At 43.3% G+C, this 27126-nt stretch overlaps 3 protein-coding genes across 10 annotated transcripts in view; 1 reads left to right on the top strand and 2 right to left on the bottom strand.

Moving 5' to 3' along the window:
- CHRNE (cholinergic receptor nicotinic epsilon subunit) overlaps window positions 1-5678 on the top strand; it is a 53389-nt gene extending 47711 nt beyond the window's left edge. For all 3 annotated transcript variants that reach the window (XM_033925255.1, XM_033925253.1, XM_033925256.1), the window contains 4 exons: window positions 520-634; window positions 732-930; window positions 3315-3448; window positions 5328-5678. In XM_033925255.1, the coding sequence (XP_033781146.1) occupies window positions 520-634; window positions 732-930; window positions 3315-3448; window positions 5328-5495 (616 nt within the window). In that variant the 3' untranslated portion in view covers window positions 5496-5678. The remainder of the gene's footprint in view (window positions 1-519; window positions 635-731; window positions 931-3314; window positions 3449-5327) is intronic.
- Window positions 5679-7747: 2069 nt separating this feature from the next.
- On the bottom strand, window positions 7748-23143 carry LOC117350813 (eukaryotic translation initiation factor 4E type 2-like). The gene is made up of 7 exons (XM_033925444.1): window positions 22929-23143; window positions 20661-20760; window positions 17139-17273; window positions 15989-16093; window positions 13719-13871; window positions 10275-10411; window positions 7748-8104 (listed from the first exon to the last, which is right to left on the bottom strand). Exons 1-7 carry the CDS (start codon window positions 22949-22951, stop codon window positions 8065-8067), a joined length of 693 nt encoding a protein of 230 aa, XP_033781335.1. The 5' UTR covers window positions 22952-23143; the 3' UTR covers window positions 7748-8064.
- A 1619-nt stretch (window positions 23144-24762) lies between these two features.
- Window positions 24763-27126, bottom strand: part of MINK1 (misshapen like kinase 1) — a 213781-nt gene continuing 211417 nt past the window's right edge. For all 6 annotated transcript variants that reach the window (XM_033923495.1, XM_033923498.1, XM_033923497.1 and 3 more), the window contains one exon: window positions 24763-26868. In XM_033923495.1, the coding sequence (XP_033779386.1) occupies window positions 26785-26868 (84 nt within the window). In that variant the 3' untranslated portion in view covers window positions 24763-26784. The remainder of the gene's footprint in view (window positions 26869-27126) is intronic.

The following is a 27126-nucleotide window of genomic DNA, read 5'->3' as shown; positions in this document are numbered from 1 at the left end:
TATGCATGAGAGAGTTCTGCCTATACTGGAGGTGCCAGGCATGCAGATCTGCTCCATGTTTCAAGTTTCTTAGTATTTGATGGATCGCTTAATCGGTTTTCTAAGCGATGTACAAAATTATAAAAAAGAAAATAAAATTACAAAGAGACAAACCAAATGACAAAATTCTTGAAGGCAAGACAAACTTGAGATGGGAGGGAAAGGGGGGAAAGCTACAACTCTTTTTAGAAAAAAGACAAAAAAGGGAGAGAACAAAAGGAAACGGGATAGTTAAAAATCTGAGAATGTTAAACGAATCTAAAATTTAAGTGTTAAAAGCATCTTCAAAAAGATAAGATTTTAAGGATTTTTTAAAGGAGGCTATCCTAAAAACCCGACTGGCCTGGGGGGTCCTCCAGGACAGGGTTAGGAACCACTGATTTAGAAGTTAAAGAGCTCCCCCTAAAGTTAATCACAGGCAGTGCTGGAGGGATCCTCGCCCACTTTCTGTGCCAACTCCTTTTTGCATTTGGTTTTCAGGTATCTAATCTTTGTCATGACAGTGTCCACCCTGGTCGTCCTGAACTGTGTTGTGGTCCTGAATGTCTCCCTGAGGACACCAAGCTCCCACAGCATGTCACGGAAGATCAAACATGTAAGAGGGAGAAGAGAGGATGGCTCATCAGAGCCTGGTGCTAAGCTCTAGCTCCTATAATGTGATACTCCCTTGAATGGGTCTTCTTCTGCCTTAGGTGTTTCTTGACATCCTCCCTGGGTACTTGGGAATGCACCTGCAGCCCTCTGATGACCCCTGGGACGTTTCACAGCCAAGGAGAAGGAGCTCCTTTGGAATCATGCTGAAAGCTGAAGAATACATCCTGAAGAAACCAAGAAGTGAGCTTATGTTTGAGTGGCTGAAAGGCCGACATGGACTAAACAGAGCTTTCTTAAGTAAGTATGATTGAGATACCAAAGAGAGACAATTTAAGCATGAATTTATGATGGTGACTGTTGGGTAGACTGGATGGACTGTTCAGCGTTCAGGTCTTTATCTGCCATCGTTTCTCAGTGGTTCCCAACCCTGTCCTGGAGGACCCCCAGGCCAATTGGGTTTTCAGGCTAGCCCTAATGAATATGCATGAGAGATTTGCATATAATGGAAGTGCCAGGCATGCAAATATGCTCCACACATATTCATTAGAGCTATCCTGAAAACCCGATTGGCCTGGGGTCCTCCAGGACAGGGTTGGGAACCACTGGTTTATGTTACTATGTATTAATGGATTGTAATCACTCCCAGCTTGATGCATGTTTTAGTTCCATCTTACTGGAAGTAGGCAGTAGCTAATCCCATCATAAAGCTGATTCATTGTTTCTATTTTGTTTGCTCTATATCCATTCTTCCCATGCCCGGTACTTGTGACCTGGGTTGGCCACTGTTGGAAACAGAATACTGAGCTTAACAGACCTCCAGTCTGTCCCAGTCTGGCAACTCATGTTCTTATGTTTCCAAAGTTGTAGAGAAGCTGCCCAACACGTTCCCTTTTTGGAAAGGTTTTCTCTCCCATCATTTTACTAAGTGCAATTTGCTTGTTCTGGTAGATTTCATTAGGGTTATACTAGATCAGGGGTTCTAAACCCAGCCATTCAGGCTATCCACCATGAAGGCGCATGAGATAAATCTACATGCATTACTTCAATTGTATTCAAAATTATCTCTGTCTACTCCTTAATTTTGATTAATTGTATTAGCCGTAAACAGTATCGATTTGCTGAAATAATATGGTATATCAAACAAACATGTAATGTAATAGCTTCCCTAGACAATGCACTTGCTGCTTCCTCTATCCCAATTGGGCCATTTCAGCCCCCACCGTCTCCTTCCCCTTTTGATCTGCTTGAGTTTGTCTTTACCCCCCTTCCAGACCACCCGGGCCAGTGCCTCTACTTTTCATCTGGCCAATTGTTGCAGACTCTGACCTCCAGGCCACAGGGTAGAGACTTCCAGCCTGTGAGGATGCAGAACCATATGCATAGAGCCCTCGTGGAGCCTATTTGCATATGTATTCAGGTCAGTAGAGGTCCCAAAAGTTGGACCATATAGAAACAACACAGTCACTCATGTATAGGGCCAGCATTGCCCAGGTATGTCGAGAAGGGGGTGGACACATGGAAGACTCAAAGTGCAGGTCATGGAACCAAAGTATTGACAGATACAAATGGGCAGACTGAGTGGACAAAGAGTCTGGATTATTCTACATAAGAATAGCCTTACTGGATCAGACTATCTAGCCCAGTATCCCGTCTTCACAGAGGCCAAGTCAAGTCACAAGTACCAGGCAGAAACCCAAAGAGTAGCAGCATCCCAGAGCCGAGATTGTGATGTCATAATGCCTCATTCTACCAATGCCACAATGGCTTGACTGTCCGATGCTTGGCTCACCTAAGTCGTATAGCATTTTCATTCTAAAACTTTTTTTCTATATTTTTAAATTAGTGTGGTAAGAGTGTGGCACAGCGGTTAAAGCTACAGCCTCAGCACCCTGGGGTTGTGGGTTCAAACCCACGCTGCTCCTTGTGACCCTGGGCAAGTCACTCAATCCCCCCATTGCCCCAGGTACATTAGATAGATTGTGAGCCCACCGGGACAGACAGGGAAACATGCTCGAGTACCTGAATAAACTCATGTAAACCATTCTGAGCTCCCCTGGGAGAACGATATGGAAAATGGAATAAATAAATACTGTAGTGTGAAAGGTTTCAGCCTCTGATAACCAGAGCTGGTGTTGTGATGTCATAAGGCTTCATTCCACCAATGCCTGAGAGCCATCCTCATCAGTGATGTCACAATGGCTGAATTGTCCTACACTTGGATCACTTCTACTACATTTTGATTTCTAGAGTGGCGCAGTGGTTAAAGCTACAGCCTCAGCACCCTGGGGTTGTGGATTCAAACCCACGCTGCTCCTTGTGACCCTGAGCAAGTCACTTAATCCCCCCCATTGCCCCAGGTACATTAGATAGATTGTGAGCCCACCGGGACAGACAGGGAAACATGCTCGAGTACCTGAATAAACTCATGTAAACCGTTCTGAGCTCTCCTGCGAGAACGGTATAAAAAAATTGAATGAATAAATGTCTGTTTATGGACTTTTCCTCCAGGAACTTGTCTGAACCTTAATCAGCTACATTAACCTCTCTTGTCACATCCTCTGGCAACACATTCCAGAGCTTAACTGTTCTCTCCTATTGGTTTGAGAAGTATTACTCTGTACCGATCCAGCTCAGGGACACGTCCTTTGGTTTAACCATTTGTTCTTCTATTTTCTCACCAGTGGATGGGACCGATATGGAGATCACCACCACCCTTTATAAGAACCTGGCCTTATGCGCACCAGCCATCAAGGAATGCGTGGACGCTTGCAACTTCATCGCTGAAAGTACTAAAGAACAGAACAGTGTGGATGCAGTACGTAGCCTCTCAATACTATATTTATTTATTTCATTCGTTTTCTATCCCGCAGAACGGGTTACAGGTTAAACGTACATAATATCAGTACAAGATTGCAATGCAAGTTTTCATCCTAGTTGGCACATATTAGGTGTAGTTATCCTTACGTGACACAGACTGGTCCGGTTCCCAATATACAATTTTTTGTAGTCCATGGATCAAGGGAAGGGGGGGTCAGAGGAAGAGATAGGTTTTTATTGCTTTTCTGAAGTTGAGGAGACCTTCAAGAGATCTGATCTTCGATGGCAGCTGATTCCAGTGTGGGAGTAGGACCGTTGTTTGGGAGTTTGTAGTTGAAGGGCATGGCCAGGAGGCGTATTTCATCCTGGGAGCGGTGCTCAAAATGACGCATGCAATTGAATTGCCTAAGACGAGAAATTAGCGCCGATATTGGGCACTCATTGGAATTTGTGTGCACATTTTTATAGTTGTCACTCTTATTATTGCATGTTTTAATTGTTGTAAACTGGGACGAGTGGTTACTAGGAAAGCGGAATATCAGAAATAAATGAGAGGAAACCCAAAGTTTTTAACATTCATCCGTCTAGAAAGAGGTTCAAAATTGTCATCTTTGGGAACTGAACGACTGCATATGATAGTGCAGAACTGAGGTGCATTAAGAACATAGACACATGGTGGCAGATAAAGGCCAAATGATGCAGGCTGCCTATCTGCAACATCCAATATCTCCTTCTCTCCCATTGTGAGGTCACGGAGCATTATTGTTATAAGCTAAGGCTCTTAACATTTGCACTGTGAGGTCATAGAGCTTTATGGTTATAGAAACATGATCCAAAAATTTAACCACGTGGTTCCAATAACAACTACTACACAAATAGAAGCAGGACTGTTGAGTTGTTGAAACGTCTCCAAGATAAGTGCTGCTTCCTTTATACAATGCAGTATGTTTTTGATTGTTTCATTTGCCGATTCTGACCCAAATAAGTGTGAGGTGTATGTGCACCTTTCAGGTGAAAAGAAAGTGCATCATTTTTCTAAAGAGTGGAGAAGTTTTAAAGAAGCTATTAAAGATTATTATAGTAAAAATTAAAAATCAAAAAAGAAATTTAGTGGTAGTGTGGAGGTAGAGCCAGTGATATGAGCAGGAGCTTATGAACATTGTTCAAATGAATAACCCAAATCGGGTAGATTGTTTCACATTCTGAGGCTCTTTTACCCCCTTGATGAGTATTAAAGCTGCACCTTACAGAATTATTTGGTTCACCGGTGGATTTTTTTGTATAGAAACATGATGGCAGATAAAAAGCCAAATGGCCCATCCACAGTATCCACTACCTCCTCCACCTGCCTGTCTCACGCTTCCTTGAACTCAGACACAAGTCTTTGTCTCCACCACCTCTACCAGGAGACAATTCCCCACATCTACCACCTTTTCTGTAAAAATTGGAGGGGGGGGGAGAGCAAATATCCATTGAGTCCAGCATCTACCTTCAACCTTGGCCAGTCTGAATCATCAGAACATACCCAGCCGATCCCACAGACTAGTTTCATTCAGCCGTGGCCTTTCCCAATCTACCTAATAACTATTTACCAAACTTTGTAAATAGCTTAGCTGGACCCCCTATAGGTGGTATATGAAATGTAAATAAAACTTGCAAACTAATCTTTTTTTTCAGGCAAGCCTTGACCACATTCTCTAATAGAGCAGGGGGGGGGGGGGCAGGCAAGCAAGAAGGTCTCAGTGGTGGGAGCAGATCCACAGTTAAATATATTGGTAGAAATTTGGATTATCAGGATCTATTGCAGGGCAGAACTCTGTTTCCTAGAGCTTGTATAGGGATCTGACAGTCAAAATGTTTATCCTTCCTTTGTTCAGGAAATGCTAAACTGGAAACTGATTGGGAAGGTCATCGATAAGGTCTGTTTCTGGGCCGCCATCTTGCTGTTCACCATTGGGACTCTCGCCATCTTTCTGAATGGACATTTCAACACAGTGCCTGAGTATCCCTTCCCTGGGGAAAGCAAGCAATACTTACCACAATGAGGTCGATTCAGTCTTGCGAAGGGTAAGGATCTGCTTCCTGCCCCCCACCCCAAACATCAACTTCTAATTATGATCTTTCCTTGTACGGAAAACAACTGCATGTTAAATACATTTAAGTTACCGTTATACATGTTAATTTAACGTGTGTTCCCGCTAAGCTGCGCTGGCGCACAAAATATTACATCGCAGCGCACAAGTTTCACGTCACAGCGCACACTCGAGCGGAGGTGAGAGGAAGCGGCGGCGGTCTGCCCTGATCGCCTAAGATGCAGCAGCGGCGGCTCCTTTCATGATCCCCGTAAATTACGGGGATGCCGCCGCTGCTGCATCTTAGGCGATCAGGGCAGACCGCCGCCGCTTCCTCTCACCTCCGCTCGAGTGTGCGCTGTGACGTGAAACTTGTGCGCTGCGATGTAATATTTTGTGCGCCAGCGCACGCCAGCGCAGCTTAGCGGGAACACTGCATTGGATAGGCAGTAATGAGATGCAAACTGTGTAAATCCAAGCAAAACACCTTATTACTATGTAAATAGAATGACATGGCTTAAGGTGACGCCACAAGCTGCTTTATTCTTGGCCTGATGCTCTGGGGCGCTTCTTAAAGAGGCTGGTCAGTCCTTCCCGCTGATACCTGCTCATCACAGCACTCAGCCCGGTGTGCTACATTTCCACAAAAGTGGTCCCACCTGCAGCTACCCCGAAATATCCCTGGGGGGTCTAGTAGGCCTGGGGCAGGCAACATCCCTTGTCACTCCTGCCAGAGCCAAGTTCAAAATGGCACTGTAAAGGTATGACGGGATATAAATAATAATAATAATAATTTATTCTTGTATACCGCCACACCCAAAAAGTTCTAGGCGGTTCAGATCCATTAATTAAGATCCGTGCTGACACACGGATTTACAATATTTTGACAGAGTTACAGCAGTAGAGAAAGGGAGCGTGGGAGCAATAAACAGAGTTTTATCAAAAGTACAAGCAGCAATAAAGGAAGGGAAGGAAGGTAAAGGAGAGAGGTGATGTAGGGGAAGGAGGGGAGCAAAGGGAGCCAGGGGAGAGGGGGTAGTTGCAGGTGGAAAGGGGTTAAAGGGCTTTCCTATTAAAGCTATTAATAGGAAACCCCAGTGCTAGGTAAATTACATGACAGTGAAAAAAAAAACAACTTTTACCATACCTCCCTCTCTAAGATAAGTTGGAGCATCTGACCCACACAATCTCTGGTTTAAAATATTTCATACAAGTTTATTCTGATTCATCCATAATTTAAGTATTAACATATATAAATTTAAACTTGCTAACATATTTAATTTGGTCTGTCACTGGCGTCGTGATCTGAACATCGTCTGCATATATACAAAAATTGTAACCCTGATGTAGAAGTGGATGAGCAAATGGAAAAAGATAAATGGTTTTTTTTTTAAAAAAAAGCTCCCTGAATCACTCTTCAGTTAGAAAATCATTCCCCTCCCTAACCTGTTATTCTTAGAGAACAGGAGTAGCCTAATGGTTAATACAAAGCTGCGATAGAAAGTGGCCTAAGCAAGTACTTAAGTGGGTCTTTCCCAGGTGTTAAGGCCACTTTCTACAGCTGCTGTAAAATGGCAAATTTTCCATTTTTGCATTCATGGTCATGCGTTAATATTACGATAAGTGTACACGACTGAATCTAGCAAATAGGGAGCAAAGGCAGCGGCTGTTATCAAAAATTAGCATGCGGAAATATGGATTGATGAGGATAGAAAAATCCACGTCCAGAAAAATGTAAAAATATTTCTAGCGTATGTTTTGCACAGAATGCCTCAGCGTGTCCCCGCACTAAGTCCTTTTAAGGCAGTGGTTCTCAACCCTGTCCTGGGGACCCCCCCAGCCAGTCAGGATTTCAAGATATCCCTAATGAATATGCATGAGAGAGCTTTGCATACCTGTCACTTCCATTATATACAAATCTCTCTCCTGTGTATTCATTAAGGATATCTTGAAAACCCGACTGGCTGGGGGGGTCCCCAGGACAGGGTTGAGAACCACTGTTTTAAGGTGTGGGAAGTACGCTAGTTCTTACCAAAAAGGCGTACTTAAATCTCCATTCAGTGGTGTAGCATGGGTGAGAGGTGCCTGGGGCGGCGGGTTTTGGAACGTCCGTCTGGGAGCGGAGACAGTTCTCTAAAAAGAGGCCTTGTCCAGGTTTTTCCGGACGTCTGGAGTAATGAGGAAGAGTCCACTTTCTTATTTATCAGGGCAGGTTTACCGGAGTCTACTAACTCCAATCGATTTGGTTCCAGTAATCTGTGAAAGCACCGCCTGAGCGGGAGGCAACTACAGCACAAGACCCTCCTCTACCTGACCTGATGGATGGGGCTATTTGGCCCTCGCAGGTCTCGGCTCACCAGAAGTTTGAGATTCAGGAGGGCGGCACATGTCCAAGTTCTTCCATAGACAAATAATATAAAAAATAAGGATCTGCATGTCAACAATACGTCGAGGGGTCCTGCGCTGTGCAGTTTGTTCCCCCTTCCTCGGTTCCTTTGGATTTTTTCCCTTCATCTTCAGCAAAGAATAGCAAGGACTTTTCCTATAGGGTAATCTTGGTATTCCGAAAACTTGAGTTATCTCTGAAATGAATTAGAAAAAGAAGAGATGGGAATCGTGCATAAGTTAGAGATAAAAATGATTGTTATTATTTATTAAAAAATTTATATACCGCATACAACTATGCATATCGTGCCACTTCCCCAGGTGCTTCCTATCCTTGCTATGCCACTGTTAGCATGGCTTGTAAAATGGCCGCCTCATTTTATTCGCCAACCAATCTCAATCATATTGAAATATGCTTCCCCCCCCTTTGTGAATTAAATCCTAGAGGATTACACCGAAATGTTGATCTTTGTTGGGAACAGTATCAGCAGATTATACTACAAATGATTTGGCGTCTCTCATAACTGTATGTTAAAATTTCTTATAAATAAATAAAAAAACAAATATGAATTGGTCACACTCTGTTGGTATCTTGCCAAATTCTATTATGAATAATTTCAAGCCTTGAATCTGTTTGGACATAGTGCGACTCAGAAAGTCCAGATTAAATTATTTCTCTCTTATACACGAGACCCAGGAATACAATTTTAGTATTTTCTGTTTATGTTTTACCACAGCTATTTGACTTAATGTTAACTGTTGTATGATATGTTTTTATCATTCGTCAACTGCCTAGATATTTTTATATGAGATATATCAAATGTAATAAACCACATAATTGTGAAATTACAGGATTTCTGTTTCTTCTAAGGACTGTATCAACCTTCAGACAAGGATGCTTTCAGCTCCTACTCACCACAAAAGTGCCTTTATCCATCCTATCAATCTCTCTACAAGAACTCCCCAACCCTATATGTCCTTGTCTGTCTGTCCAAATTAGATTGTAAGCTCTTCTAAGAAGGGACCATCTATTACATGTTAAATGGACAGCGCTACAGAAATAATAAATACGAGGGGGTGCTGAAAAATTCTCAGCCCAACCAAGAAGTGGTTATGGTTCAATGATCTGAAACAATGTCAAAACACAGAATTTTGTTTCCGCAAAAAGAGCACGTAATGAAATAAGATAACACTCAGAATTTAGGAAGTTGGTTGGTTGGAATGAGAGCTTTTCAGCATCCCCTTGTATGTAATAAAAGTGGGCCAAATATAGGACAATCAAGCACTTGTGACATCACTGATGAGGTTGACTTTTACTGGTGGAATGAGGCATTATGACATCACAATCTCAGCTTCACACCACCAGAGGGAGCTGAAAAATTCTCAGCCCAACCAAGAAGAGAATAACGTGGCTTTGATTCAATCAATGATCTGAAACAATGTCAAAAATAAAATTTTGCTTCTGCATATTGGCACTTAACGAAATAAGATAACCCTCTTTTCAGCTACAGTGGCAAAATAACGCTCAGAATTTAGGAAGTCGGCTGGTTGGGCTGAGAACTTTTCAGCACCCCCTTGTATGTAATAAAAATGAGCCAAGTATAGGACAATCAAGCCATTATGACATCACAATCTCAGCTCTGGTTACCAAACACTGACACACTACGAAGGGGAGCTGAAAAGTTCTCAGCCCGACCAAGAAGAGAATGACGTGGATATGGTTCAATCAATGATCTGAAACAAGGTCAAAACAGAAAATTTTGTATCTGCAAATTGGCATGAAATGAAATAAGATAACCCTCTTTTCAGCTACAGTGGCAAAATAACGCTCAGAATTTAGGAAGTCGGCTGGTTGGGCTGAGAACTTTTCAGCACCCCCTTGTATGTAATAAAAATGAGCCAAGTATAGGACAATCAAGCCATTATGACATCACAATCTCAGCTCTGGTTACCAAACACTGACACACTACGAAGGGGAGCTGAAAAGTTCTCAGCCCGACCAAGAAGAGAATGACGTGGATATGGTTCAATCAATGATCTGAAACAAGGTCAAAACAGAAAATTTTGTATCTGCAAATTGGCATGAAATGAAATAAGATAACCCTCTTTTCAGCTACAGTGGCAAAATAACGCTCAGAATTTAGGAAGTCGGTTGGTTGGATGGAGAACTTTTCAGCACCCCTTCGGAGTAGTAACAGTATGGCCAACAGGCTACTTGACATCCGTCAGGGATATTATGCTGGAGACAGAGAATTCCTACACTTTGTTAGAGTTTGGCAAGGTCTGATGGCAGCTGAACAGTTCTACACGTTCCCAGTCTCCCGGGCAGACCTTTTTCTGACCCAACGCAGCGGTTCTTGTACTTACTTCAGGCTGTCGGTGTGGGTCTTGTACTCCATGATTGTGTTGGGTGGTAAATTCAACACCCGCCGCAAGGTGTCACGGATGCGTGCGTTGGTCACCTGGTCGCTGGCAGTCTTGTTCCAAATGGATAAGATATCTTCCTGCAAGAGGAGAGGAGAAAAACACGGGGTGAGCGCTCTTGGCAGCTTGTGATGGACTCCACTTTCCAATCTTATTTGGCTACTGATCTCGGGAAGGCTGACAAAGTGACAACGGGATAGTTTCATGCACTTTTGGGGTGGTTCAAATATTTTTCCTAAGAGAATATAACGGAACCCTCATATTCTTTTTCTTTTGTTTTTTTTTAAATTCTTTATTCATTTTTACATATTACAAGAAGTGTATAAGAAAAATCATTCAAACTTATAAATATACACTTGATTAACTTTCATATATCATTAAAAATATAACTTTTCAGCTAATACCTCTATTCTATAATATTTTGAATATTATGAACTATTCCTAGTATCTAAACAATTGATATCAAGTTAGAAAACCCTCCCTCCCCTTACAAAAGTTCCATTCCCAATACATCAAAAACAGTTAAATACTCTTATACATTATAGGATTTAATCTTTATTACCCACCCACACCCCTCCATGTCAAATATCTTACTTTGGGAAAACGTTATTACTCATTACAAAAATCTGTTAATGGTCCCCAAATCTGCTGAAATTTACCAAAATATCCTCTTTGTGTTGCTATTGTGCGCTCCATTTTATATATATGACACACAGAATTCCACCAGAAACTGTAATTTAATCTGCTATGATTTTTCCAATTGAATGTAATCTGTTGAACCCTCATATTCTGCCACCACCTTTTCATATTTACGAACTAGATTTATTTATAAATGTTCTACTCTCACCTTTTATTCTATTGTCCATTTATCTTATCATTCTGGAAATCAATTTGGCCTCAAATCAATAGGATGTTAGAAAATCCGGCAGCTTTGACATATGATACTATTTTATTTGGAACAACTATGAGAGCAAGAAGTCAAATTTCGTCAAGTAACAACAAACTTCTGTTTATTTTAACTGGAATAGCAATACAACAAATAACATATAATTGGAAAAAACATGACAGGTTAAATTACAATTTCTGGTGGAATTCTGTATGTTATATATACAAAATGGAATTTACCATTGCAACACAAAAAGGATATGTGAATAAATTTCAAAAAGTCTGGGGACCGTTAACAGATTTCTGTAATGAATGATTAAATTTTCCCATGATAAGATTTTTGATTAGAGGGGAGTGGGGTGGGATTTTATTTCTGATTATTACATACTTTATCAATAATTGAATGAATTCACAATAAAGTTGATTTTATAGATTATTGACTGGGAGGGAGGGGGGGTGTGGGATTATTATATTCAATAAGAATTATATAAATTTAGATTTCTTGCATAATATTATAACTTTATATAATATTAATTTTTCTAAAGAAATGTTAAATTTGATGTTAATATATGAGTTAATCAAGTGTGTATAGTCAAGTTTCTAATGAGTTTATTTGAAACACTTGTTGTAACATAAAAAAATGAATAAAGATTTATAAAACTAAAAACTATAAATGTTCTACTCTGGATTTTGTAGACTTTAATCATATCTCCCTCACCCTTCTCTTTTCCAAACTGAAGAGCCCTAACCATTTTAGTCTTTCCTCGTACAAGAGGAGTTCCATCGCCTTTATCATCTTGGTCGCCGTTATCTCCTTCTTGAGATAAGGAGACCAGAACTGAACACAATAATCCAGGTGAAGTCGCACCATGGAGTGATAACAGACAGCATAACATACTTAGTCTTGTTAACCATCCCTTTTGAAAATAATTCCTAGCATCCTGTTTGCTTTTTGGCTGCCGCCGCACACAAGGCGGAAGGTTTCATCGTATTGTCTACAATGACACCCAGATCTTTTTCTTATGCGCTAACCCCCATACACTGAGATATTTTACCATTATTCCACCAGAATGGATAAGAAAGACATGATTCTTTATCACAAAATTGTTCAAAGGTAGAGCCTTTGAAGTGTTCCAGTTAATTTTGTAACTGGAATAAAAGGAAAAAGCATTAACTAGTTCTAACAACCTAGCAGCTAAACTAGTGTGATATAATCCATAAAGTCATCAGCGTAGATAGAGAATTAAGGCCAGATATTTATTTGCAATACCGTATAATCTCGTTATTACGGACTTCAAGGGACCTGGAAAAACAGTCTGTTATATCCAGAGTCCGTGATATCAAGAGTTGCATTTTTTAAAAACTTTATTTAGGGCAACTTGAAACAACGTACAATCGAGCATAACATCAAGAACAAAACTCAGCAAAACATGGGTATGGCACGAAATGATTGCAAAACCAGAACACTGTACTGGAAAGAAAAATACTCTTGTCATTTTTTTTCTGGGCTGCATTTTGATACTTTATCACCGGCATGCCACGTGCCTTGTAGGCGGAGCCTGCATGTCCGTTATAGCCGAATAAAACTACAGCTAAAAGCTGCTCTGGGGACCAAAATAGTTGTCCGGTATATCCAAAAATCCATTATATGCGAGTCCGCTATATCCGATGATTTTCTGTGTTTATAATGGCGCTCGGCCGGGACCAGTGGACCTTGTCCGCTATATGCGAGGTTCCATTATAAGCGAGTTCGGTATAACGGGATTATACGGTATAAGAAATATCAACAACACTGCCTTCTCTTTGAATTGAGGAGAACCCATTTGCCTTTTTGTCATAAGTTGGAAACGTTACTTTTTATTGATAATTAGTCAAATCTTAATTACTGGTCATGGTAAACCCTCTACTAGCTAGTTGTAAGAAACACAATTAGTCAGTAAAAAGGAAATTATCTATCCCCTTAGTGATTACTGCAAATCCCTGAACTACAGGGCTCAACCCTGGAACACCTCGTAATATCCAAAATTCTACTCTCTTACTTCCTCTTAGCACTGCTCCCCTATAACATCTTAATACTCTCCTCCTGCTGCCCCCTTCGCTGCACTGCCTTCTCACTTTTAAATAAATAGTGCTTATTTGGCTCAGGACTTACCTTACCTCCTAGAATTTTCTCATTTGTAAAGAGAAATTATATTGTGAGGACTTTTTTTCAGATATTGATATACACATGTGAGGAGGGAACAGGGGACGTGTGATAGAGAGAAGGTAAACAGAGGAGGGCTGAGGTTCACTTTGGGGTGAAATGTTAGAGTAATGGATGTACAATATGTAGGATTGCAGGCTTAAAATGTATAGGGAGCAGTAAAGAGGGGAGAGGGGTGTGATGCGAAGGGTGTGTGCAAGGCTTGGAAGAAGACAGAGGAATGAGGGGAAGATTAAATGTGAACCTGAGAGCAAGTTATGGGGGGGGAGGGATGTCAAAGTGCAGGCAGTCATAGTCACCTGGAAGCGAATGGACACCACGACACCACAGATCTCCTCTCCCACCATGAACTGTTCCCCGAGCATGGCCAGGATAATGTTTTCCCAGAAGCGCGAGGCCAGTCCCTTCCTCAGCCGGATGATCCACTTCCCACCATTCTTATTCGCCTCATCCTGAAGAAGAGAAAAAATATTTATTTATTTATTCAATTTTCCATACCGTTCTCCCAGGGGAGCTCAGAATGGTTTACATGAATTTATTCAGGTACTCAAGCATTCTGTCCTGGTGATCTTACAATCTATCTAATGTACCTGGGGCAATGGGGGGATTAAGTGACTGCCCAGGGTCTCAAGGAGCAGCGTGGGTTTGAACCCAGAACCCCAGGGTGTTGAGGCTGTAGCTTTTAACACTGTGCCACACACTCCTCCTCCATATCCCACCTCACCCTCTGGAGAGGGATGGTGTCAGCAAGTCATGAGCCTTTAGCAGCTCAAGAACAGGAAGCTATGATCCAGGGCAGGAAGAACTGTTACTGGAAACATCTCTCCTTTATGGAAAACCATAGGCCTGCTCCAGCAATTCAAAGGATTAGTTCCTTGACCTGCTAAACAGACAACTCAGGATCAGGTCTGCTCTCTACCTCTTTCTGAGGTGGGTGTCAACTAGTGCTGCCCGATTCACGATTCAAAAAAAAAAAATCGGCTTCCCGATTTGGACCCTCTCCCCTCGCCCCCTAAAACAGGAGCAGCAGCGCTGCTCTTGCTGGCCGCCAAGGGCAAGGAGGGAGGGTTAGTCGGGAAGTGCTGTGTCCGGCTTCACTCCTGGCCTCCCCGAAAGACTGCCCACCCCCCCGGGAAGGCTTCCGTGCCTCCCCGAACCGTTTACCTTACAGCTTCAGCCAAAGATCTCAGCTATAGCTCTTTGCACTGCAGTGCTTTGAGCCGTTTCCTCTGCTGTAGTCCCGCCCCTCCTCGGACGTCAGGATGTTTGAAAAAAAACCACCCAATTGGGCAGGAAAATCGAATCGAAAAACCAATTTAGTAGGCTGAATCGAATCAAATTTTTTTTTCCTGAATCGGGCAGCACTAGTGTCAACTGAATGCTGCTCTTACAGTGACTTCTAGTGGCCACTTAAAGAACAGCACCATTAGGCATTCTTCAGGAAAGCAAAGTTCCTTTTGTTAGGGCAGGGGTCTCAAAGTCCCTCCTTGAGGGCTGCAATCCAATCGGGTTTTCAGGATTTCCCCAATGAATATGCATGAGATCTATGTGCATACACTGCTTTCAATGCATATTCATTGGGGAAATCCTGAAAACCCGACTGGATTGCGGCCCTCAAGGAGGGACTTTGAGATCCCTGTGTTAGGTATCACTCTCAGGGACATCATCCTGAGGGCACCAGAATGGACCTTTCTCCTCAAACTTTGGAAACAAGGACTCCTTAATGCACACCGACTGCTCCTCCACTACAGTAAAGGTCAATTCTATAACCCAGTGATTCCCAACCCTGTCCTGGAGGAACACCAGGCCAATCGGGTTTTCAGGCTAGCCCTAATGAATATGCATGAGAGAGATTTGCATATGATGGAAGTGATAGGCATGCAAATTTGCTTCATGCATATTCATTAGGGCTAGCCTGAAAACCCAATTGGCCTGGTGTTCCTCCAGGACAGGGTTGGGAACCACTGCTATAACCTAAGCACCTATATTTACCAGCACTTTATGAATGTAAATATTTAGAATATAGCACAGTGGTTCCCAACCCTGTCCTGGAGGACCACCAGGCCAGTCGGGTTTTTGGGATAGCCCTAATGATTATGCATGGGGCAGATTTGCATGCCTGTCACCTCCATTATATGCATATCTCTGTCCTGAAAACCCGACTGGCCTAGTGGTCCTCCAGGACAGGGTTGGGAACCACTGATATAGCACTTATGTAATGTAAGTGGTAGCAGGGCTATTCTGTAAATAACTATTTACATATTGGGTATTTGACAAAAGGGGACATACACAGGGGTGAAGCATGGCAGGGCTCCCACTTATGCACATAACTTACAGAATACTACAAATTACACATTTTATTTCAATTTAGAATCTGCTTTTATGCAAAGCAGAATACAAAACAACATACATCACAAAACATATTCCTAGAAAAATCAGACCACAAACAGCAATAGAAACAAACAAACAAAAAAAAAATCAAACAGCAATTCTACACTCATTACAATTCAAAGTCAGCCTGTGACGACTTAATGTTATTCAGACATACACCCCAAAAGTTTCCACGTACCTCCCACATAGGTTTAATGCCCTCCTTGAAGAGGTGGAAGTCACTATAGCCTGACAAATCTCCAGGCCTCACCAGATGGCTGTACACCCACCAGAACTGCTCCACCTAGACAAAGGAACATAAGAGGCTGGTTAGCACAGAATATCACTGCAGTGGCCTGTGAGGGGAGGAGACTGCAAGTCAAAGATAGACCAGCCTCCAGCCCTAGTGAGCAATGTCAAAGTTACTGGAGAGCTGAGCACCAGAGTCTGAATCTTGGTGTAACATGAGCAATACCCAGTACTTGCCCTTCCTGAGGCCATCATAGTCAGCGGAATAGGTAAAAAGGCAAAGAATTCCGGAGAGTAGGAGCCATAATACAGAATGAAGAATTCCAGAAAAAGTTGTCTAATTGAGGGAATGACTAACGACTGCTGTTGCAAGGAGTGTAAGGTTTTTGAGGCGAACATGGGACCAGAAGACTATATAAAAATGAGGGACGACCACTTGAGAGAATCTGGTGGGAAAGGATATTATATTTAAAGGGGAAGCCTGGGTTCTGATCTTAGAAGCGGTGAGATGTGATCGAACTTAGAACAGACGTAGAAACATGACGGCAGATAAAGGCCAAATGGCCCATCTAGTCTGTTCTACACATCTACAGAAAGGGTGGTAGATGCGTGGAACAGTCTCCCAGAAGAAGTGAAACATAGAAAATGACGGCAAAAAAGGGCCTCGGCCCATCAAGTCTTCCCACTCTAATGACCCATCCCCCAAGAGATCACACATGTCTATCCCATTTTTTCTTAAAATGTGGCACGCTGCTGGCCTCAATCATGTGCAGTGGAAGTTCATTCCAGTGATCACCCTTTCGGTGAAGAAATACTTCCTGATGTCATCATGAAATTTCCTGCCCCTGATTTTCAGCGGATACCCTCTTGTGGCCGTGGGACCTTTAAGTAAGAAGATATTATCTTCCACCTCGATACGGCCCGTGATATATTTAAACATCTCAATCATGTCTCCTCTGAATTCAAGAGGGCCTGGGATAGGCACGTGGGATCTCTCAAAGCAAGAGATAATGGTTACTGCGGATGGGCAGAAAGGTGATATATCATGTCCCATTTCCCTTTGGTAATATCTGACTTGTGTCTCATCGCCAATCACTTACCGAGGCTACCGTGCCAAATTGCTTAATGTTCTGTTCGTAATTCTGACTGCTGGCTGGGCGGCTGGGGATACGGCAGGAGTACCAGAAGGTATAATTATATTGTAGGGGATGCTCGCCTTTCCCTGGCACCACAACCTGCAAGAGAAGAGAGGGTACTGAGCGCCATGCACAGGAGCGAGGGCAGGGCGAACACAGAATATACATGAAACAAAGAGTGCCAAGAAAGGATTCGTTTTTCAAGAAATTCCTGAAACAGCAATAACAACACGACCTCTAAATGCTCTTAAGATCTACAACTTACCTCTCTAGCTAATCACTGTAATTCTGTCTTTTTTAAATTAACCTTTTGTAATCCGTCTTTTTTAAATTAACCTTTTGTAATCCGCCTTGAACCGCAAGGTAATGGCGGAATAGAAATCCCTGATGTAATGTAATGTAATGTAATGTAATGTTTGTTGGAAAATGGTAGAGTGAGTGGTTTAAACAAAGTCTGTCAGATTTAAAAATCAGCTAAAAAGCAGGACAGAGTTTTTGACCTATTTCAAAACGTTTGTCAGCGGGGTAGGAAAAAAATCTATACGCTTGTTTACCATACAGTTCCTTATATCCTGCAAATTTCAACAAGGATTCAATGCGGTTTACAATGAGATTCTTAAACCATTAAATATGGTCAACAGTTGATGGTTAAAAGAGAGAAGAGGTAGTTTTCTTGCATTGATAATGTGAGTCCTGTTGATATAAACACAGTGGCAGATTATTCCAAATTTTGGGGCCTTGAAATTTGACAATAAGATTCATGCATCTTTTTCTGGCAAACCTGTAAAGGAGAAGGAAAGGTCAACTCCTCTCCCACTCATCCAGGCACTTCTCAAACACCCAAATTGACCCAAAGGTAAAACTATGATGGATATGAAAGTATCTATTTCATATTGCTGCTAATATTTATTTTATATCATCTAATATAATAAAGCCCTAAGCGCGCATGCGCACTCCCACCTGCGTGCTCCCGTTTTCCGTGCGCTGTAGGGCACCGTAGGTAGGAGTGCGCATGCGCGAGAATCCCCCGAGGTGATGTCGGCCGCGGCGGCTGTAGGCCACAGTGGCTGTCGGCGGCTGCAGGCCGCAGCGGCAGATAGCTGAAGCCTGGCTGGAGGAGGACGAGGAGGAGCTGCGAGAGCTCCACAGAGGCAGGAGATGAGGAGAGAGAGACAGATGGATGAGAAGGACAGAGGGGCTACCAGGGGGACCAGGAGAGATGGTAGGGGATAGGGAGAGATAGACTTCAGGGAGTGGAAGGACAGAGGGGGACAGGAAAGGGAAAGAAGGCAAAAGAGGTGAAACAGGGTCAGAGAGAGATGGTAGAGGGTGTGAAAGGGGGAAAGGGAGAGATGGAAATGGTAGGACCACTGCTGCTTTGGGGCACTGAGGGAGGAAAGGTTGGTACGTCAGGACTGCTGCTTCCGCCTCGGGTAAGTAAAGACCCTGTCAGGTGATAAATGCAACGGAGGATCTATGAGGGCCAAAAGGGTACAAAGGAAATGGTGAAAGGTGAGGTGGTGGGACTGGGATCAGTGGGAGGCAGGGTCCGGGCATGATAGATGTGGGGCATGGGTGAGGTCAGAGTCAGGGTCAGGGTATAGGTGGCGCTATTCTAGCACCCGTACTGTAACGAATGTAACGGGCTAAAACACTAGTAGCATTTATAATATCGTACTAGACCTTCCCCTGAAGAAGCCGTCCAGGAGTGAAACGGACTGGCCATGGTTCCGTCGGGAGCAAATGATACAAGCAAACCTTTCAAAATAATCATAATGCAGAAAAAGTATTTGCACACCGCTAGTTGAATGATTGCACTGGTTAGATATCTGCACATGCACATAAATACACAGTTTGAAGAAATATAATTACAAAAGAAAAAAAACCGTTTTTTTAGACCAGTGATGAATTTCAAGCCCCTTTAAAGTGTTTTTATATATTGACGCCTTTAATAACTAATTCTTCCTTTTTTCTTTCCGCATCCATAACTTAAAAGGTCAATTGTCTTTGTCCCCCTTCCTATTGTTTTTTCCCTGAATTTAATTAAATATTTTAAATTCGAATTAGTGATTTTATAATCGAATGTAACCATTAAATAATTTTTCCTTATGTTTCACTATAACCTATTTAAATTACCTTTAAATGTAATGTTATATGTGTTATTAGTATTTTAGATAATTGTTTGTTTAACTTAATAATTGCAAGTGTGTTACCAACTATTTTATTTGTACATCGCCTTGAATTTTGAATAGGCGATAAATCAAAAATACCTAATAAACTTGGAAACTTTACTATTGAGCATTTCAAACCCTTGGACGTTTGTGGTCTTTTTCCCTTAAGTCCTCATGCTCATATCTAGTTACTGGCATTTAGGTGTGAAAACGCAAGAACAGTGGTACCTCGGTTTACGAGTGCACCGGTTTGCGAGTGTTTTGCAAGACGAGCAAAACATTCGCAAAATCGGTGCCTCGGAAACCGAGCATGGCTCGATTTATGAGCGCCCCCCCCGCAATCCGGCATCCTCCCCCCGCAATCGGACACCCTGCCCCCCGCGATCGGCCACCCCCCGCCATTGTTCTCTCTGTGAACTCGCAGGCCTTAAGCATGCGCAGATGCTCAAGGCCCAGCAAGAAGGAGGCCAATCTTCGGGCACCGGCACCAACATGCAGGACATGCCGGTGCCTAGATGACAGTAAGCAGCGGCGGCGGCGGTGGGGGGTGGGGTGCCCGATCGCAGGGGGTAGCAATGCCGGTTCTTGGGGAGGGGGGGGGGGTGGATAGAGCAGCGCCGCTGGCCTCGTGGGGTGAGAATGTATCAAAGCGAGTTTCCTTTATTTCCTATGGGGAAACTCGCTTTGATAAATGAGCATTTTGGATTACGAGCATGCTCCTGGAACGGATTATGCTCGTAATCCAAGGTACCACTGCATGGCATGGCAAACCCTTGACCCACCCACGCTGTGCAGAATTCACAACAGACACGGGAAGTAGAGGAGGAAGTGAACTACTGGAAAGCGGGTCACTCCCTCCTTTTGTACCGGCTCAGACCCGATTGTTTGTGTCAGTGTATCGCAAACTGTGTACCCCAAGATGCCGGCGGCAGCTGACTGCTTACAGGACGAAAAGCGAGAGGCACATCCTGTAATCAGACAGCTAGCGTCTCCAGCACCTTGGCTCCTTCTCCTCGCCTCTCCTTCTGCAGCACTCCCCCACCTGCGGTAGTAGGAGGCTCACGGCCGCAATTGGAGGGCATTTGCGCATGCGTTGGATGTCATCATGTCGATGTTCATGCGTTTCCAGATGCCCTGCAGCCCCGAGATTAGTGTGCCAGCAGCTTAAAAAGTTTGCACCATACTGGTTTACGTGCACTGTTCTCTCGCACACATAGCATTCTGCCAGGAGCAGACCATATTCTATAACTGCATGCTCAATTGCACACTTAGCTTTCTAGAATCGGAGGCCTGTATGTGCACTGTGAATCTGTACCTTGTATTTTGGTGTGTTTTCTCCTGTTCCAGATCCGGACGTTTCTTTCTTCTGTGGTACGTTCCAGTTTCCATGGCCATCCTCCTCCTGATCTGTCAGCCTAAAGTCTCGGGAAAACAAAATTCCCTAAATATTCAACTGCGTTTCAGCTAAGAGGGTGCTGAGAAATGGTCTCCCGTCTAATAAACCCTGGGTAACACCCCCAGGTTCACGTTCAAAATTCAGACCCTACATGAAAGAAGCAGGAGGACTGAACTGTCCCGTTCCTTGACAGGCTCCCAAAATCGCACTATTTTTGGGTTTGTTAATTCAAGAACAAATCAGTCTATACAAAATATGCACAAGTGAGGGAAGAAACCCACATATCGAACCCAACTTCCCATTTGGAAGGGAAAATTTGAAAAAGAATGATTATTTTATTCATTAGCATTTATTTACCACCTTTTTGAAGGAATTTACTTAATAAGTCAAACATTTCGTAACAGCAAAATTACTTATCTGTAGCAATGTTCTCCTAGGATAGCAGGTATACATTCTCACATGTGGGTGATACTAGTGGCGTAATGAGGGCAAGTGGTGCCTGGGGCATTGGCACTGCCCCCCTGCCGCATGCACTCCCTCTTCCCTTCCCCCCCCACCAACTTGCTGCCCGCGTTGGCGTCGACTCTCCCTCTGATGTCGCTTTCTGGGTTAGCGGGAGAGCTGACGCTGATGCGAGCAGCATGTTGGAAGAGCTAGAGGGAAGGTGAGGGGGGAGTGAAGGCATGGGGCGGACAGGATGGGTGCCGGCGTGGTCCGCCCCTCCCCCTTACTATGCCACTAGGTGTCACCATCACTACTACACCTCATTTCTATAGCAGTACTCGATATATGCAGTGACCCAAAGAAGCCCTGTGGAGAGATGATGTTAGAAAACCAGCGGAGCTTCTGCGCATTAGTACTTTGGGATTATTTAGCTTTTCCACGTAGGACTGGCAGGGACCCCCGAGGAAGACTTTCTTGTCGAAACACGGACCATGTTGGGTCTAGATCAGGAGTGTCCAACCTTTTGGCTTCCCTGGGCTGCATTGGCCGAAAAAAATGTTTCTGGGGCCGCGCAAATGCTACAGCAAGACAGAGGAGGGAGCCGGCAAGGCGGTAAACACCCGGGGGCAGCAGAGGAAAACATTGCATCTCCCTCGACTGGGGCCGCACAAAATACTTCACGGGGCTGCATGCGGTCCTCAGGCCGCAGGTTGGACACCCCTGGTTTAGATCCTTAAGGTTTTTATGTGGATTGTTATGTTGATTTTCTAATAAAAAGTCCATATCAGGAACATCGTTTCTCCACAGTGCTTCTTTGGTTTCCCTTGGACTTTTTTTCTCTGTGGATTCTCCAGGGTCAATTTGTTTGCTCTTTGTGCAACTGCAGCCCACAGGGATAGAATATGATCTACACTACCCTCTTTAGTTGTTAATCAGAAAATTATCCAGCCAATATTCAGCCGGCGGCAGTCAACATTGTTTTTAAACATAGATCTACAAGCCTTAAATAACCTAGAACAGTGGTTCCCAACCCTGTCCTGGAGGACCACCAAGCCAATCAGGTTTTCAGGCTAGCCCTAATGAATATGCATGAGAGAGATTTGCATATAATAGAAGTGGCAGGCATGCAAATCTGCTCCATGCATATTCATTAGGGCTATCCTAAAAACCCAATTGGCCTGGTGGTCCTCCAGCACAGGGTTGGGAACCACTGACCTAGAACAGGGGTGTCAAAGTCCCTCCTCGAGGGCCGCAATGAATATGCATGAGATCTATTAGCAAACCATGAAAGCAATGCATGCAAATAGATCTCATGTATATTTATTGGGGAAATCCTGAAAACCTGACTGGATTGTGGCCCTCGAGGAGGGACTTTGACACCCCTGACCTAGAAGCAATTTAGAGTTACCATATGGCTGCAGAAAAAGGAGGACGGATTGAGACATCCGGGTTTTACTTCCATTGCTTTCAATAGACGTAAAACCCGGAGCCATATGGTAACCCTAAGAAGCATAAATCCATAACTGTAACTGTGGGAAATACCAGGAATGGCTCTGCTTGAGTCCTAATGACCTTCTTCCTGGGATATAACCCCCTCCCCCCAATTCTATTTCTAGCAGACGCCCTACTGGGACTGCTCGTTTAACGTTAGAACTACAAATCCCAGAATGCCCAGAGAACACAAACACGCAGGCCTACGCCCATCCCGGAACTAGAATCCCCTCGCCTCTAACGTTTACTCACGGAGGCTCTCCGGGTTGGCTCATGGCTTCCACGCCGCCGCCAAAGTCTTTCCGCGTTGCCTTCGGCCTGCCTTTTTCAGCTCCGCGCCCGCTTTCGCGCCAGTTTCCCGGCTCCTCTCGCTTTCGCGCCCGACCGCCTCTAACCTTTTCGGCCAACTTCTTACTCGTCTCCGGCTACGCCGCCCACCTTCGACGTCCCTCCCCCACACGCTGACGTCCCGGGTGCCCCGCCCCCCTCCGTCTCATAGCTTCTCTTTGGTTCACGTCAGGTACTTCCTCTCGCGGGATCTCATGGCGCGTGCGTTTGATGCGAGTTCGCTGACGCGGGCAGCTTCCGGTCACGTGGGCTGGCTGCGCTGTCACGCGTAGTCAGCAAGGTGTCTTGGATTGCTGCCCTTTAAACAAATTGGGTTCATTTTGAAGGCCGGCGGTGGGAATCTTTTGATGGTGGCGTGTTGTTTGTTTGTTTTTTTGGCCTCTAGTCAAGATTAAACTAAAAAAGTGTTTATAAACTTCAGTCTACTAGTGCAACTGTCTTTGCAAATGTCTAGTCTCACTACTCCTTGCTGCAGTCCTTACATAAGAATAGCCTGACTGGGTCAGGCCAAACAATGGTCTATCAAGCCCAGTAGCCCGTCTTCACGAGTAGCAAAAGCCCAGCATCTCAAAGCACATAGCAAGATTCCAGAACCCAAAAGAATAGTAACATTCCATGCCACCGATCCAAGGCAAGCAGAGGCTTCCCCCGTGTCTTAATAACAGACTATGGGCTTTTCCTCCAGGAATTTGTCCAAACCTTTCTTAAAACCAGCTAGGCTATCTGCTTTTTACCACAACCTCTGGCAATGCATTCCAGAGCTTAACTATTCTCCGAGTGAAAAAATATTTCCTCCTATTGGTTTTAAAAGTATTTCCCTGTAACTTTGAGTGTCCCCGAGTTTCTGTGATTTTCGACAGAGTGAAAAATCGATCCACTTGTACCTATTCTACTCTACTCAGTCAGAACACTTTTCAGTTTTCACTCGCCTGTATTATGACTAGTTCCAGTTGCTGTGCTCTGTACAGCCAGTATCTGTTATTTGTCTCCTTTTCTATATTCTCGAATGCCCCTGCATTCCTGCTGCATATGGTTACTCTGACATTTTACACTCATCAAAAGACGTGGTGGAGAGGAAAACAATGACTGAGTTCAAAGAAGCGTGGGATGAACACAGAGGATCTAGAATCAGAAAATAATATTAAATATTGAACTAAGGCCAGTACTGGGTAGACTTGCACGGTCTGTGTGTATATGGCCGTTTGGGGGAGGATGGGCTGGGGAGGGCTTCAATGGCTGGGAGGGTTTAGATGGGCTGTAGAAGGTTTTAACGGAGATTTCGGCAGTTGGAGCCCAAGCACAGTACCGGGTAGATCCTTGCCCAGAAATAGCTAAGAAGAAAAAATTTAAATTGAATCAGGTTGGGCAGACTGGATAGACCATTCAGGTCTTATCTGCTGTCATCTACTATGTAATATGTTACAATACTATAAGTGTTTTCCCTGGGATTGGTAGCATGGAATGTTGCTACTATTTGGGTTTTTGGCAGGGAGAAGGCAGCAAGGATACAGCCCAAGACGTGATCGACCTACCCTGAAAAATTGAAGCTAAGTAGTAATCCGTCCAGGAACAATGGCTTGAAGAGAGGAAAGCAAAGTCAGCCAGCCTTGGTTTTCTTTCCCTATTAGACTGTGAAGTACTTGTAGCCTTATTTTGAAAGTTCTCAAAATGGGGAGACACCTTAGAACCATGGCAACAGATAATTAAAAGTAAAATCAATAAAAACAGCAGACGCAAATAGACTCAAGAGCAGACACTTTATTACATGTTCAAGGGGTCTCCAAGCTTTATCATCCAGAATATTTTAAGCCCTGTTTATTGTTGTTTAGAGTTTGTTCGGTTTTATTTTTTTGTTTTTTTAAACTTTTTATAATTTGCTACATAAAATATCTCTTAACTGTGATCATCCTGATTTTTTTCCTTAAATTTTTAAACTAGTCAGGCATCTGTCAGTTACAAAAATAAGTATTAGGCTCTGTTCTTAATCTTCTAATCTTACAGCAGGCCTCTATCCATTGCCTGTGTCTATAGACGAGCTGAGTTTTAGACTGGGTGGCTTCAGGTGACGTAGTGCATAGAGCTCTGAAGAGAATGTGGGGGTATGGTGGTACATCACATCTTTCTGTACAGAATTTGATTTCCTCTAAACCTGATTGTGCGTGTTTGTGGGAGAGAGAACGAATGTGTTCTCTTTGTCTCTGAGGTTTCACTGCCACAGAAGATAAGGTTTCCTGGAAGAGGCAGAAATCATTAATGACCTTCACTCACTGGGGAAGCAGAAAACTATTATATCTCACCTGCTCCTATCTAGGCAGTGAAAGGCACCCCCTGCATTCTATGGCTAGGGTACAAAAGAAGCAGCATCATTCTTGCACATTTAGGTAGAGAAACAGAACATCATTGTGCTGGAGCATGGTGGAGAGAAAGACACTTATTCCAGAGTTATTAGCCTTTCCTTATGTGTTACCAAGCTTTACACTATTATTCAGAATTACTGTTTCCCCGAGGCTTCCTATCCTGACTCTTACACAAACCTTTATCTCCCTCTTTGCATTCTTGGGCTTTGCATTATGGCCCTTGTGTTACCAACTCAGCCTTTACGACCTTTTCACACAATATCCACATTACCAGCTGCCTGATCCTTATGCCCATGCACGTGCTTTCCCACCTTGAGTCCAGAATGAGAATCGGTTCACCCTCCTCCAGTTGGCATACATTTTGGGCTTTTGCCCTTATTCTAAAGTTAACAGCTCTTCTGGGCTTTTTACCATTTTGCCAGAGTTATTTGCTCCTTTTCCATGTTTCTGAAATTTACCATTAATCTAGTTACCAGCTTTCCCCCTCAAAATCTCAAGCGTATTCTACTTATCATTTCCCAAACTTTGCATCATTACTCTAAAACTAATGGGTCTACCTCCACCCTCTTAGATTTCATACTACCAGTCTTCCCCTCTGTAGTGTCAAGACCTCGTACTGATACTCCAGAATTATCAACGATCCTTTTAGAAACATACTCAAAGGTGCATACATTAGTGTGGCTGCTCATTTAAGCATGAGCATGTGTAAAGGGCTAGAGGGTTGTGGTGATGAGTACAACCAAAGAACAATGCCAGGCTCTAGCTGGATAAAGTACTTCCCACTCATCTCCTAAATGCCTTTCAGGGATTACAACTCTTGATATTTATCTCCTCCCTGAAAAATGGAATAAATGTGACACATCTATAGCTTCCACTTTCACACTGCACTCATCAGAGGTGCTGATTTGTTTCAGATGTTTCTGGGAATGATCCTTCTACCCAGCCTCCTTTGCCTATTCCCAACACAAATAAAAAGGTGGGTCAGGAAGGCCATCGATTTTTTTTTTTTTTTTACAGTTCACCTGCTAAAAATTTCAGATTTTTTCTTTTTTTGCAAAATTATTTGCTTCACTGATTGTCCTTGAGCAATCAAAAGGAGAACAAGAAACAGAAAAAAATTTCATCAAAAGCAAGCACAGCTTCAAGATATCATAAAAAGCATGATGGGAAACAGTCACATGACCACAAACGCTGTAGGCATGACATCACATCCCAGCAGGCTCTGGTGACCACAATCAGGAAAGCAGGCTTAAGAAAAAAAATCTGTATATACCAGGCAAGTTGGATTTTACTTTAAATAGTTTTTTTGTTGTTGCCATCTTCGCCAGATACATATCGTACTCAGGAAATAATTAAGTTTCATCCAGTGTGTTCTTGTCAGTCCTCATCAACATGTAGCTGTCTCACCAGTTCATGATGCAGTTTCGATTCAAGGTCATAAAATATACTTGGCTGCTACCACCAGAACGGACAGATGCAAAGAAAACCTGGGGGAGCAGAAAAACAGAAGGCCAATACTGAACATTAGAAACTGAAGAAACCCTCCATATCATAAACAGGAAAAGGTTACACTGAAGGTGCTCATTAATTTACATTACATTACGGACTTCTATTCCGCCTATACCTTGCAGTTCAAGGCGGATTACAAAAGAGCTAACTGTGTATTCAGGCATTTTGGGTATCAATCTGGGATCAAGTTAATCTTTTAATGGAAAATCATGTGGCACTGTCATATGATATGGTTC

Source organism: Geotrypetes seraphini, chromosome 16 (genome assembly GCF_902459505.1).
Source record: "Geotrypetes seraphini chromosome 16, aGeoSer1.1, whole genome shotgun sequence".
Classification (NCBI taxonomy): domain Eukaryota; kingdom Metazoa; phylum Chordata; class Amphibia; order Gymnophiona; family Dermophiidae; genus Geotrypetes; species Geotrypetes seraphini.
The sequence above is the reverse complement of the archived record's forward strand: the minus strand, read 5'-3'. Positions and strand labels throughout refer to the sequence as shown.

What these genes read in the sequence shown, in the direction of transcription:
- LOC117350813 (XM_033925444.1), bottom strand. Translation starts at nt 22,951, where the DNA reads ATGAGCCAACCCGGAGAGCCTCC. An exon ending in AAAACACACCAAAATACAAG is followed by an intron (nt 17,274 to 20,660) that starts GTACAGATTCAC and finishes CTTCTCTTGCAG; the next exon opens with GTTGTGGTGCCAGGGAAAGG. An exon ending in GCATTAAACCTATGTGGGAG is followed by an intron (nt 13,872 to 15,988) that starts GTACGTGGAAAC and finishes TCTCTTCTTCAG; the next exon opens with GATGAGGCGAATAAGAATGG.